Genomic DNA, 13900 nt, shown 5'->3' with positions numbered 1-13900 from the left:
TTTGTGGTCAACTCATGTTTAAAGGGTTCTAAATCTTGTTAAAACTTTTGGAACGATTTATGGAACCTAGAGATTACTGTCCTGTTAGTCAGAAAAGATTTATTCGTTCTTATACAGCAAGATCTGCAATAATTAGGGGTTCAGGTATAGACAACTACTAGTAAGGTATCAGCTTCAGCGCTTTCAATACTTTGAATTCTCAGAAGACTTTTAAGTCTTTTTAATCTCCTTAACTGGCTGTGAGTCTTGTACAGTTGTGGGGTTTGGACGTCTCGCCTTGAGAAAGAGTCACATACATCTGAAATGTTGTCTTATTAAAAAGTTAACAATAATAGTTTTTTTCTTTGGGTGAAAAACACAGTATTCCACGACTATTTTTAAATCTTAAAATATTATTTATTTAATTATTTTTTGTCCTTGGGTAATAATTAATAATATCTGATATTTTTAATTTTCTTGAAGTACCAGTAGTTCTGATACTTTTGGGATTTTTTCGTTCCAAAATATTGATAGCAAGACACGTCGAGTTTACTTGAAGCTCATTTTTGTTTTTTAACTATTTAATAAACAAAAACATAAAGCGCAGGGTAAAAATTAAACAGGAAACAGACAACTGGGATGGTCACACGTTTTAGGCCATGGGAAATTTGTTTCCAAACTTCCTATTTATCCGAAGATTTTTTTACTGATTTTTCACTTAAGATTCACTTTTCTTTGGAACCGTGTAAGGGGTTAACTGAAGTGAATTTCGTCGGTTCTCCAATTCTCACCAACTAGCATATTTGCCTGCCTAATTTGTGATCAGCATGCCTAAAGGGTTCTAAATTTAGTTTTGTCAGGTTTTTCGTTTTATTTTGTAAGATTGGGGTTAATTTCTATCAGTAGGCTGACTCATTTTTGTTAAGAATTATATAAAGTTTGAAAAGATATACGGACCTAAAGAATTCTGTCTTGATTGCCGGAAAAGTTTTATTCACTTTTATACCACAATGACAAAATATTTTTGCTATGCGTGCAATTTTTAAATTTAAATAGCTGGATGATGAACCATTGTATTGCGTCACCAAGTAAATATAAGACTTAGGTAAGACATAATGTTGTATTCCCTAATGAAGGTCGGTTTTATTTAAAAAAATGTAAGTAATTAGAAATTTAAAACTTCCCTTGGGTGAAATCATGAAGTCAATTTAGTGCATTAAAGAATCCAATTTTCTTTCTTTCTTCTCTTACCTTCTAAGTATTTCTGAAACTTTGAAAACAAAGTTTAAAAGTTTAAGTTGGTCACGGTTTTTCTTAGCATTGTCTCTGTGGAATAGATGTTTTTGTTTTTGAACTTGGCAAACCACCTGGCGTATTCACCATTGTACTTCTTCGATCCTCGCACGTCTTGCAATATTCCTAATATATATTTTAACAAAAAATATTGTTTACTCTCTTGTAATACAGTGAAAACGGGAAACATTGGGGTTTAGGAATATACGTAGTTAATGAGAAGTTAATTAGTTATAAATCAACAAACGGAGTCGTAATATTTATCGATCCCGGACGTCGGGAGAAAAAAATCCGAAGATTATCTTATGAACAATCAATTCGGGTAAAAAAAACAAGTATCGTGAGCTATTAAAATTAAAAGATTAATAATGGTAAGGATTATTCGGAGAACGTGAGATGCAGTCTGGTGTGACGTAGTTTTTAGAAAAATATTTTCTTTATCGTGCCAACGTTTCGATCTTTATTGAACTCATCTTCAGGGCTCAATGTGTTTGTTTTCCGTGTAGATGTGTCATTCTTGTCTGTCGTGTTAAGAGTGCCTAATAACGTTAAGTTTCGTTTCAAAACATAAAATATTTTTACGACGAAGTAAACATCCAAGATAGGTCATCATTAAGACTTTTCATTACACTTTATATAGTTTTGGTTAAAGTTGAGATGTTCCTTAAGAAAAGGAATCTTTTTGTAAAGGCTTAGGGTAATGTTTTACGGGGGTTTGAAATGTTTCCCCTTTCTTTGTAAATAAGAGAGAGGAAAATTATTTATTCCTCAAAATTTCTTTTCAAATTGGATTCTCAAGGTTGAGCACTTTGGTAACGAGGTGCTTTCATTTTGTATTGATCCAGTTTGAAAAAAAATCATTTCGTCTTTTTCCCGTCTAAAAAAAGACTTTTGTATTCAGTACGATTGGTAATTTACATATTTCACTCGTTTGTATTTTTTAAAAAGTCGTTATAAACTCGTCCATGAAAACGATTATGAATAAAGATTGCAAAAAAATCTTTCGAATTAACGTTACAATTTAAAATGTAAAAAATGATTTTCTATTCTAAACGGTCCATAAAATAATATCTGCCAAGAAATAAAGGAACGTCAGATGTAAAACTACTATAAATATTCAAACGTGAAACTCATCATTCATTATTATCCAATTTTCTATACTAGGCTTTTTTCCTCAATTATTTGATGAATAAAAATACTAATAGCTTCTCGCATCGAGAAATTAACTTTTCCAATGGTATTTCATGAAAAGTTACTCGCCCCTTATCAATTCAATCAATCAACAAAATTCGTTATTTACGCCTTCGGTAGTTACCATCAATTATACACGAACGATCAATTTCCACGCCGTTATCAGTCCACAATCCATTAGTGTAAATAAAAATGGATAAAGTGTAAAGAAATATAGCATTGTGTATTGTTTATACATATTGAAAAAGATAAAAAACACGAAGTTCAGAAATTGAAAGTGAGATTCGATTGACTGTCACTTTGAATTACTTAAAGTTTAGCGATAAATATTACAATATAAAACTGTCAACTGTCTAATCGTTACATCGTTTTTATTAAAGCATCACAGTTAAAATTTAATAAAATTGTTCGAACTTATGTCTGGAACTTAACGCTTATTTTCAGAATACAGTATGAAACACGATGTCAAGGTTTTATCCTTAGAGAGTTGCCAGTTCAAAATTCAAACACTTTTTGATAAGAATATAATGTAAAGGGAGGCTGCAAGTTACCGCAAAAGGAAACACCAAGGGGACAGCTCCCCCAGATCAGATACAGTATTGCGCCTGTGCCAGGCAATTGTTCGATGTGATACTTCGCATTTCTCCAAGGAAGTCAGTATGACAATCTATTTGGAGTTTGTATTTTTTTTTTGTACAACCACCTGAAGGGGTAACAATGTAAGGCAGGGGTTGTCAGTGAATGTCAGGAACGACGAGGTTTTGCTTCAGTCCCAATCTGTATTTCTTAATTCACCATCAAAAGTCGTTAAAGTATAATAATTTACACAATTTAAGACATATCAAATTTGACGATTCTTAATTAATTAAAATGAATTGTTTATATAAAATTTATGGATTAAAAACTTCAAATGGAATTTTTCAAATTAAATTTTAATAGTGCCAGGTGTGATTATAGTGTAATAAAACGATCCACTGAATTGTCCCGATTTTATCTTGTGCTTTTATGGAAAGCTTAATCTACTTTGATTGCCCTCGCAGTCTCCAAGGGAATCCAAGAGCTTTTATCAGAGAGCGTAATCATCTCCTTTACCGCTGACGTCCACTCCGCTCCCTTATTCTCTCATCCCACGTGCTCCAGTCAGCAGAATTATAAGCTCGAATGGGTAAAATTTCATTTAAAAAAATGATGCGACCTGATCCAGATAAACGTTGACCTATCCTTTAGACGGTGGTCTGACCTTTGAACGATCAATCGCACATATTTCACCTGCAAGAACAGCAAAAATAAAGCTAATTAAAGAATTTTACTGTGTAATTGAAGCACATACGGACAATATTTTTTGAACGTTTAATGCAACCCTGATTCTTTTAGGAATGATAAAATTGAAAATTTTAATCAACTGGTCTACCTTCTGCGATACGCATACCACCTTGGTTTGAATATAAACGCATTTAACCTTATTCAAGTCGGCCTTTAGAAACCTTTGCCTTGGCCATTAGAACTTGATTGTTACCATTGAGTTAATATTTCAAGGAATAATGATTATTTTAAGTGTTTATAATTATACTGTTGATAAAATAAGTAATTTCACTTTCACGCAATTAGGACAAATAGAAAATACAACTGTTTATATAAGAATTTTATTTATGTTAAAATATATTTTGTACTGTAGGTAAATTTTTTAAAAAAATGAACAGTAGACTGACCTTTGGTGCTGTGCGAAAGACTTGAAATACCTGTTATGAACGAGGTACCGGTTTCCATTTAGAAATTAGGTTTCGCTAGTTGAATTTAGCTGTAAGATTGTGCCTGACAAAATTACCTTAATTAAAATGGAATTATATTAGAAGAAAAGAATATTTTTGAAAATAGATAGCGTGAGAATAAAATTCTAACTTGTCAGATCGGTTAGGCGAGAATCAGCTAGGCTTCAATCTAGCACGTGTCAGCTAATGTCAACTAATCCGCTCTCTTTTTCCAATAAGGTTTCTTGAACGAATCAGTATGTCGTTAGAATTTGAATTTTGCTGGTTACAGGCATTTTCTTGGGTTCAATGTAAAGTGACTGTTATCAATGTAAAAAACTAGATCATTCGCCGTGTTTTGATATTTTTATACATATCAGATACATACCTTTAATTTTCTTTTGGGGTCAACTTGAGCTTTAAATAATTCTGACAAGTTCACTCGTTGTAACATGTAAAAATCAAGTGCGAAGAGAAAGGAGGAAGCGTGTCGAATTCTGTTCCAATGCCCCCACCGGTCCGTTGACATAACCTCGACGTTTCGGTTCGAACGATACGGATTTGAACCGTTGTTGTTAACTTGTGCTAATTTCCCACTGAATCGACGTAAATCTTTTATAAATCGTTAGTTCATCCCGTTTACATTCTTGGCGTTGGGTCAACAAACTTACTCTTAATTACTTCGTTCGAAACTTTTTCAACTTGGCCCGTACAATTTCGGGCTTTCCAACACACCCCTCAGTCTCGGCGGCAGGAACATAATCAATTAAAACTCTTTCACACTTTTGTATTAAGCAGTGTGGGGCCTGTAATAGTTTTGTTTTGAAACAAAAACCCAGAGCGATAAAGGTACATTAAAAAATATATATATTTTCAACAAACGATTTGGTGTAACTGACCTCTTAGATAATCCCGGTGAGTGCTCTTCCATTCTACAATCTTTTTAGGTCTGACGTAAACAAAACGTTTCCTGACTACAGCCAAATCAAATATCAGCGTTTTAACAACGGGTTTTTTCGTTATAGTGTATTGTTCATTTTATTTGTTCATTATAATAAACATTATATTAATTTTGTGTTTACCTTTCTGTCATGTACGTAATATTAATGGAGTGGAACTTCTTATAATTGTTTTAATGTACTGATGTGACCCTTAGGAGCATTATTATTATAATTTACTTTAACACCTAAGCCTTTAACCTAACTTGACAAAGAATACAAATTTTTTAAATTTTTTATGGAATTATACTTTAAAAATGTTAACTATAACATCTATTAGGTTTCGTGATCAGATTTACCAAATAAATTCTTTTCAATTAATTAATCTTTAAATTAAGATGTTGGTTGAGATAAAAAAGTTAATGTCACAAGCGGGATTCGAACCCACGACCTTCGGCTAAATGACACTAACTTGAGAAATGGAAAAAAAGAGGGAAAATTCAAAAAGGTGGGGGTTGAGATGGGAAGTTAGCGTCCGAGTGGATCGACGTCACGATAGCTCAAGTGGTAGAGCAGCGGCGTATTTAGCCGAAGGTCGTGGGTTCGAATCCCGCTTGTGATACTGACTTTTTTACCTCAACCAAACCCTTAATTAAAGATTAGTTATATAAACTGTAAGTTATATAAATATTAGCAATATAACTATAACTGTTTACAGGAAGCACAAATATTATACAATTCCTGAAGTGCCTCCATTTTTGCTGAAGGCACCAAGTGCAGCGACGCAAAGAATCCAAAGTTAAAAAATCATGATTATATCCTTTTATCTAATAGGGGGCACTATAAATAACGAAATAATTTTTAATACATTTTTCCATACCAGAACATAGCTAAAAGTTTAAAAGGAATAGCCATTTAATGTTAAAATTTCAAAATCAATCTGATTTGGGATCATAGTGCGGAGGGTTTTGGTTACTTATGCACAGGAAAAATACACTCAAAGACAAAAAAGTAGAAGAAAAAAACACTCGTCTTTTGTTCTTTATTTCAAACTATATGTACTTTTTATTTTTTATGTGTAATCAACAATTTATTAACTAATTTTTACCTAGCTCTTAATAACGCGCATTTGGTCTCGCAGAGTGCCTTAAGTCTCCTAGGCATCAGAAAATAAGCGATCAGATTTCGTCTTGTGAAACAGAATCCCATTCTTCAACAAGTGCGGTTTGTAGCTGTTCAACGCTTGTTGGAAGGGGTAAACAATGTCAAACACGTCTCTTTAACATCTTCCATATGTGTTTTTCAAGTAACGGGCAGAAGAACTAGAGCTACTTGCATTATCACGAAATTGTCCCCATAAATGGAGCGAATGAGACCAATAGCTTCCAGAAGAACTTCCTCAATATACCTCAGTGCAGCCAAAGATCCAGCCAGTATGATAATAAGTTCGGTTCGGCTATGGACGTTGATTCCATCCCATGCCATAACTGTATTCTACGCACACGGTCCCGGTCATCTGACACAAACCAAACCGACGCGGTGAAGAGAACAGCTCCCCATTGTTCAAGTTCAATTTAGATGGTGTTTTGCGAATAGTCGCCTTTGTGTCCGATTCCTCACCAGTAGTGACTAATGTCCCGATGAGCGAATGTCTAGAGACTAGGCTAGTCTCACGACGCCTTCTGTTGGCTGTTTAATATTCACCCTTCTATCGACTAGAGTTGAGTACTTATCAAGGGAGTCGTAAAAATGACGGTTCCGTATAGCGGAGAGCAATAAAACGATCGCCTCTAGCCGTCATACATCGTGGTCGACCACTTCCTGTTCTTCGATCCGAGAATTCCGGTGGCCCTAAACTGCTGTAGCCCATCATGGAGGGTAGAGGGCGGCACACCCAGGACTTGGTCTATTACATAGAGTAATGGACGCTACGTCCATTGGCCGAAGCATCTTCCCTGGGAGATCTCGAATTAAAACCATTAGCTTTTAAGAACACAAATTAATATTTTTTTATCCAAATTTACTGTTTTTTCAAAGAAAACAATTTAAATAATCCAACTGTCGTACTAGTAGATTATTGTGGATTATGATTTGCTGTACTGAAATGTTTTCCAGTTTATACCCCAATCAATTATCAGCGGTTTAACAAGTTTTATCGTTATGACAGTTTTGTACTTACTGTTTTTATTTACAAGAATAAATTCTAGGATAGGTACTTAGTTATAATTACTTCTACTACTAATTTATAAAATTACTGATGGATGGGTAATATTTAAGACGGTAGAGAACGATTTTCGGATGAACAGAGCTGATCTTTTCATATTTTCTTTTCGTTTAACTCCAATTTTACTTGATGGATTATCGTTTCGATAAGCGTTCTTTTTCAGGCGAGTGTATACTTTCTATATTTAAGCTTTAAACATTAAAATTTTACCGTATATCAGCAGTTTTTCATGGTATTTTAGTGGTTCAAAAAGAGGCCAAAAAGTTGCCATTTTTATTTTTCCCTTGATTTAGATTATATTTTTACTTGATTTTTCTTAGGGGGTAGCTAGGGTTTTTTTTTTAAATAATGCAACATTATTGTTACAAAATCGTACACCTTTCTTTTTGTACGAAAAAATTATATCTGTTGTTGTTTTTTAAAAACATTGCTCGCTACGATTTTTTTGGCTAGTGTTGCTCTACCAATAAAAAAAATCGTATCAATATGATAAAGGATTTTGAGAAAAATACACCGAAATGTGACGACTTTTCAAGAGAAGCGATTTTCTGATTGAACTCGAATTTTTCTAGCTGCCACCCAATTTACGTCATAAAAATGTTACACATCGATTCCGTGTATGTTTTTACCATTTGAGTGTAGTTTTAGTCATAGAATATACAAAAAAGTCCAGTCTTCAGCGTAAGGGAAGATGAATTATAAGTTCATCAAGGCAAGATATATTCACAGCTTGTGAAAAATTATTTGAAGCACTTGTAAATCTCGTAATGTCATGGGACCAGATTCTTTGTGCAATACGTTTTATTTATTTAATTGGGGGGGGGGGGGTAAAAGTTAATTCGGTGGGTTAGATAGAAGGTCACGAGGCCATCGTCGTTTTAAACGGCGTGGAGGATTGTAAGGGTGAGATGTTGAGGAAAGAGTTAGGGCTAGTGAGTTAGGACGGAGGGAGAGTTTAGAGTGAAAAGTGAAGAAGCGTGTATGGATAAGTTCTTTCACGAAAGGGATTTTAAGATCTTTATGGATCGTTTGATTTGTGACGTAGAAGGGAGCGGAGAACTTTAGATTGAAAAGACTGAATTCGTTGGATATTGGATGATTTGGCCGAGTCCAAATAGGTCTGATGAGTGTTTTGTAAGCGGTTAGTTTGTTATGTATGCTTAGTTTTGATTTTGGTCCAAGAAGGTGTCTGAGTAGTCCATATCTTTTGTTAAGTTCTTGCTGTTTTAATCGTGTATGTGGATTCCAAGTAAGTCTACTATCTAAGTAAAGCCCAAGGTAGCGGACTTGGTTCGATGGTGGTATTATTTTGTTGTAAATGTGCACTGGTGGACAGGTTTGTCGTTTGAGCGTAAATGTAACGTGTTGGCTTTTTTGTTCGTTTAACCTGATCCGCCACAGATTGCACCAGTTGGTAATAAGGTTCAGGTGTTGTTGGAGTGCTCCTGTTGCTAGGATAGGATTGGAGTGTGTTGATAAGATTGCGGTGTCGTCCGCGTACGTTGTGATTTGTGTGTTTGGATGTGTGGGTATGTCAGCAGTGTAGATGGTGTAGAGGATTGGGCCTAGGATACTTCCTTGTGGAACGCCAGCTTTGATTGGTGTGATAGGTGAAAACTCGGTGCCGATTCTTACTTTAAACCATCGATCTGAAAGGGAGGATTTCACGATAAGGTTGTAGGAATGAGGGAGGATACATTTTAACTTATAGAGGAGGCCGGGGTGCCATACTCGGTCAAATGCTTCCGTAACGTCCAGAAATACGGCTGAGCAGTATTGTTTGTTTTCTAGAGCCGAAGATATCGTGTCGACTACTCTGAAGCACTGCTGAACAGTAGAATGGAGAGGTCGAAACCCAAATTGATGGTTAGGAATTACGTTTTAAAAATACACTTTTTGGTCTGAAAAACGATACCCCCTCAAATTGACTATAGGAGGAAAATATTTGACATTATATTTTAACTTTTAATCTGCGATTTATTTAATATAAGTCTATTTTTATTTAGTATTGCGATAGACAACATTTTTCTCTCCGGTGTATATTTTTCAAATAATTTAAGTCAACAAAATGTTTTTAAATTTTGTTTCATAATATTCATATTTTTTTACTATCTTGTTATTCATGAGGTACGATGTTAGAGTTTTATTATAACTAGTTGTTAGACGATTTTGAATTGAAAATTTCATGAAAAAACGTTCGCTTTCTCACGAGTAAAGAACGTCAAGAGATTCCAGTTACAAATAAATACAGATAAGTTTATTTGCTTGAAATGAGGGCTTGGAGATAATCTTCTTGATTTTGGCAGCTCGATATCGCGATTTTTATACTTAAACACCTGCTGTTAAATAGATCATATTTCAACTGCGAAAATAATCTTTTAATATTTCAAAGTGCATGTTGTTACCGTTTAAAGTGAAAAACTCTTTCAAAAAAAGGTACTCCCGGTGGTCTCTCCCACGCAGCAGGCAGGCCTTGCTCCCGTTAATCCCCACCTGAACCACATCGTTTTAAATATCGTTGGGCAACGTACTAAAAAACTTCATTAATGAGTGGAATAAATTGTGTAACGGATATTTCGCACGGAGTGGGATGATGACCTACAACCAATGGATAAACCCGATTTCGTTCCGTGCAAAACCTCCGAACTGATATTTATTCACACTTTTTATATTTATTGGAAAAAACCTCGTTCATTTAAAGGATAATACGTTTTAATTTATGTTTAATTATGTTTTATACATCAAATGTACTACTTTGTGTATAATTAATAAATATTTCTGCTTAAATTATTACGAAATAATTTATATTCAAGTGTACTAGATTGTTGTAAAATTCTTTGTGCAAAGGTATAGGTTTAATAAAAAATTAGCCCATTGTTTTTCACTATCTATGTCTGTAAAATTTGATGACACCATTTTATATTGCGTAAATTTAAAAAATGTGCCATTGACAAGAATAGGAAGGATAAGGCAGGGTGATTCTTCCATTTTTGAGAATTTGCCTTTAAATAAATGAAGTAGGGGCGTTGTTAGCCGCAACGGTTTAGGCGTTGACACGACGCTCATCACTGTAAGGTAAAGGTCCAGGGTTCGAATCCAGCGGCCCTGCATTCGAACACGACATACTTACAAATGGTTTAAAAAAAACCGGCACCCGGGTTGCTATGATCTCTGCTGTTGCCAACCCTCGTAAAAAAAAGTATGTTCAGGTCTTCAGGAGCGGTTGTATTATTGTTATATCGTGGTATTTTGTTTTTTAAACGTCGTATCATTCTGATTAGTACAGCTATTGCAAATCTTATGAGAATTCCTATTGGGGTGGTGATTTGTAGTTTGGTCGTTTACATCATTTTGGTCTGTCAGATGCGTTTCGGCTCTTCGGCATTTTCAGCGTTATGTCTTGTAAATTTTGTGAGATGGCTAGCGGCAAAGGCACCATGTTTTTGCAGTTGTGATTCTTGAGTTGTCAAAGTTTAGATAATTTTTTGTGGGTTTGGAGCAAATTTTGAGTAGACGTCGACAGGCTGTCTGGATTGGGCTTTTGAAAGTTTTTCAAGGCTTTCTTGCTCGGATATCCCGACATCGAGTTTTCCAAGATAGCGGCTTACAGTGGCATTTGAAGACCCAATTGTGGCCGATAATCCGCAAGTGATAACATTCGAATCCTGGCTTATTTTCAAGTGATTGGAATCCCCCTCCCCCCCAAGAAGCCCTCGGAATGGAAACTGAACTAAAACACCGTTATATTTCGATTGACAAAACTTCTTCAGATGCTAAGGTTTTCCATAACTATTTTTCTAATAGGACAACCTCTAAAGTCCGCCGGGCCAAATGATTGAATAAAATATTAGACAATTAACTTGGTAATAATGTTTTTATAATTTATAACAAACAATAAGGTTTTTTTACAATGAGATCAAGAACAACATTGACTAGAAAAGTGAAAAATACTAGATATATTCTGTATATTAAAGTTGTGTCTGTGGAATATAATTGCCAGACGAGTGAATAGGTCAATTATAACCGTTACACGATTGCGAACATTATTAAGTTAAATTAATGCGAAATTCAGCGGAGGAGTGAGCGACTTTACCCTTGAAATACGAGCTTTTTTATCTCAATATTTTGGAATAAATTCAAGAATATATTTTGAAATTGTTGACAAAAAAATAGCTCAGGCTGAAAAGAAATTTATTGATCGAATTTGTTGTATAATGCAATGATGTAGTCAGACGTATGGGAAATATAGAGCGTTGCTTTTTAACAATTGCAGGACGACAGAATTTTTAAGTTCCTAGTATTTCAATTTGTACGTCAAAATTAAAATCAAATATTTAGAAGTAATATTAATTCCATGTTTAAAGGTCATCTTAAAATAAACCGCCAATAATTGCTATATATTGACGAATAATGATACTTTTCCCGACATTGATTCGACATAATACAATGGAAAATCGATCTAATCGATGGTATGCACCAATGCATTGCAATGGTGCAATTTTAAGGACATTTTTAATTGCGAAGTACGCCTTTTTTTCTTAAACGGTGAAAATTCTTTTAACTTCAACATTGTTTGTATAAATCAATTCACCTTGACCTTCAAAGGTTTGTACATGATAGAACTTTACTTGAGAATATTAAAGTGGTAGACTAATACCATCAAAGGAAATAATTTACAAGTCATTACTAATATACCTTGACATTTTTCTTAAACTGGTTGCTTAAAAATAAATTAAATACTATATATATATCCCTCGTCGATTTATGTTTTTTAAAATGGATTTGAAACGGCAAAAAATAGCATGAAATGTGAAAAAGCGCGAATTTAATTTAATAACAGGTTCAATGAACTAATCGTGAAGGGGACGCCTTCCCTGTCACTCCTTCATCCTTGGCTAATTCAGCTGGCAGATAAACAATGTTTTGCCCACGCCTTTTCCGTATTTCTATATATATAATAAAAAAAAGTTTGTATTCAATGTTATTTTAGAATGGGCTCGATTAATCTCACGGATAATTGGATATGATTGTGGAAAGTTTTCCCCTGCTTTCTATTTGCCGCCCGTGTGAAGGAGCATTAGTCGGTTGGCGATGAATTTACGAGATGGTTCACCCTGAGATAATGTGTCTAGTCCAAAGCTATCACAGCATCAAGTTTAAATCACCTTCTTCGAAGAAGAAAGAACGATTCTTCGGAGTTCTAAAACGAAAGAGGTATTTTTATCATTTTTGAAGAAGCAAAAAAAAATATTGAAACTCTCGATATGTTATTTCTGCTTAAATCTGCATGCGGCCACGGATAGCTTTTGGTGCTGCATAAATCTGCTTATCTGCTTAAAATGAAACTAATGTTATGTCCTGTCACTCTCTACGAAACGCTATTATCATTTTTTCCTACTGAACGTTGCCAATAGGAAAAACTATTTATATTGTTCTCTTTAACTATAATTTTTCCGGAGATGGAAAGACAACCATAAAGACTTTCCCAAGGGAAAATAAAATTTATCTTATTTTCTAAAAATTTTATCAGGCTGTTAAAAGTTAGTGTTGGCTAAAATAAATAAACAATAAAAAAAAGAAACGATCGAAAGAGGACAAAAGCATTGTTTGTTTAATAGTTCACCCTTCTTTTTTTTTTTTCAAAGAAAAAATTCCATTCATTGCCCTACTGATAACTGATAATGTAAAACGGTTTACTGTACGAGATTGTTCATGTTCATAAACCTTGCTCAGCTCTTATCAATTATTTATTATAGCCCCATTTACAACACATTCAATTTTTTGCTAAAATTGATGATACATCAGCGAGATGTGATTTATTTTTGGATCGAGAACAGGCTGAATAAAATAAAATTGTCATACTTGCTTTTGTGAAATCATTAATTAAAAAAATCATTCAAGCACTTAGATTTAATTATTTATAAAAGGCCTCCGAAATATGCTATATTATTTAAAAAAAAGTAAAGTAACTTTCCTTAACGTCCTTTAACCCGTTTGGTGTCACAGGTCCAACCAATTTACAAAAACTTTTAGGTTCCTAAATATTAAAAATCCCATGGGCTATGCCGGGTTTCGAACGCAGAATTGAGCCGCAACGGTCGTCCATTGTTATACATTATTTCATATCATTTGAATATTCGAGGTATTTTTTCACTAAAAATATATTTTTTTAAATTTTCCATGCGATCCATGACTTAAAATTTATTCATTTTTCATTGTTATTCATTCTGCACACATCTCTATTTCCTCCCTATCCATATCAATTTCTCAGATGTAAAATTATTTTTAAATAAATCAATCATATTTTGCCACGGCATCGAATATTTGATTGTTTATACAGGGTGAATTGCTACTCGTGCTACAAACTTCTCCAGTAGATTCTTCACCCTAAAATGAACAAAAAAGTTCATATTGTCCATGGTCCGATTCTCAACCATTTCAGAGTAATTTCGCTTTTTATCGATTTTGAAAGATATCACGTCCTGGCGTCGGAAAATCGTGATATCTTTTAATCTAAACATTTCTCT

General features: G+C 34.1%; 1 protein-coding gene across 8 annotated transcripts in view; it reads left to right on the top strand.

The window, feature by feature from the left end:
- The window catches only part of LOC106663865 (GRAM domain-containing protein 2B-like), an 83132-nt gene that overhangs the window by 27238 nt on the left and 41994 nt on the right, over nt 1-13900 (top strand). For 2 of the 8 annotated variants that reach the window (XM_024229792.1, XM_014389063.2), the window contains exon 2: nt 12364-12587. The exons of the other annotated variants lie outside the window; for them this stretch is intronic. In XM_024229792.1, coding sequence (XP_024085560.1) covers nt 12478-12587 — 110 coding nt within the window. In that variant the 5' untranslated portion in view covers nt 12364-12477. The remainder of the gene's footprint in view (nt 1-12363; nt 12588-13900) is intronic. 8 annotated transcript variants of the gene reach the window in all.

This window comes from Cimex lectularius, unplaced genomic scaffold (assembly GCF_000648675.2).
Source record: "Cimex lectularius strain Harlan isolate CLEC.00 unplaced genomic scaffold, Clec_2.1 scaffold41, whole genome shotgun sequence".
Lineage (NCBI taxonomy): Eukaryota > Metazoa > Arthropoda > Insecta > Hemiptera > Cimicidae > Cimex > Cimex lectularius.
This window is presented reverse-complemented; position numbering and strand designations above follow the sequence as displayed.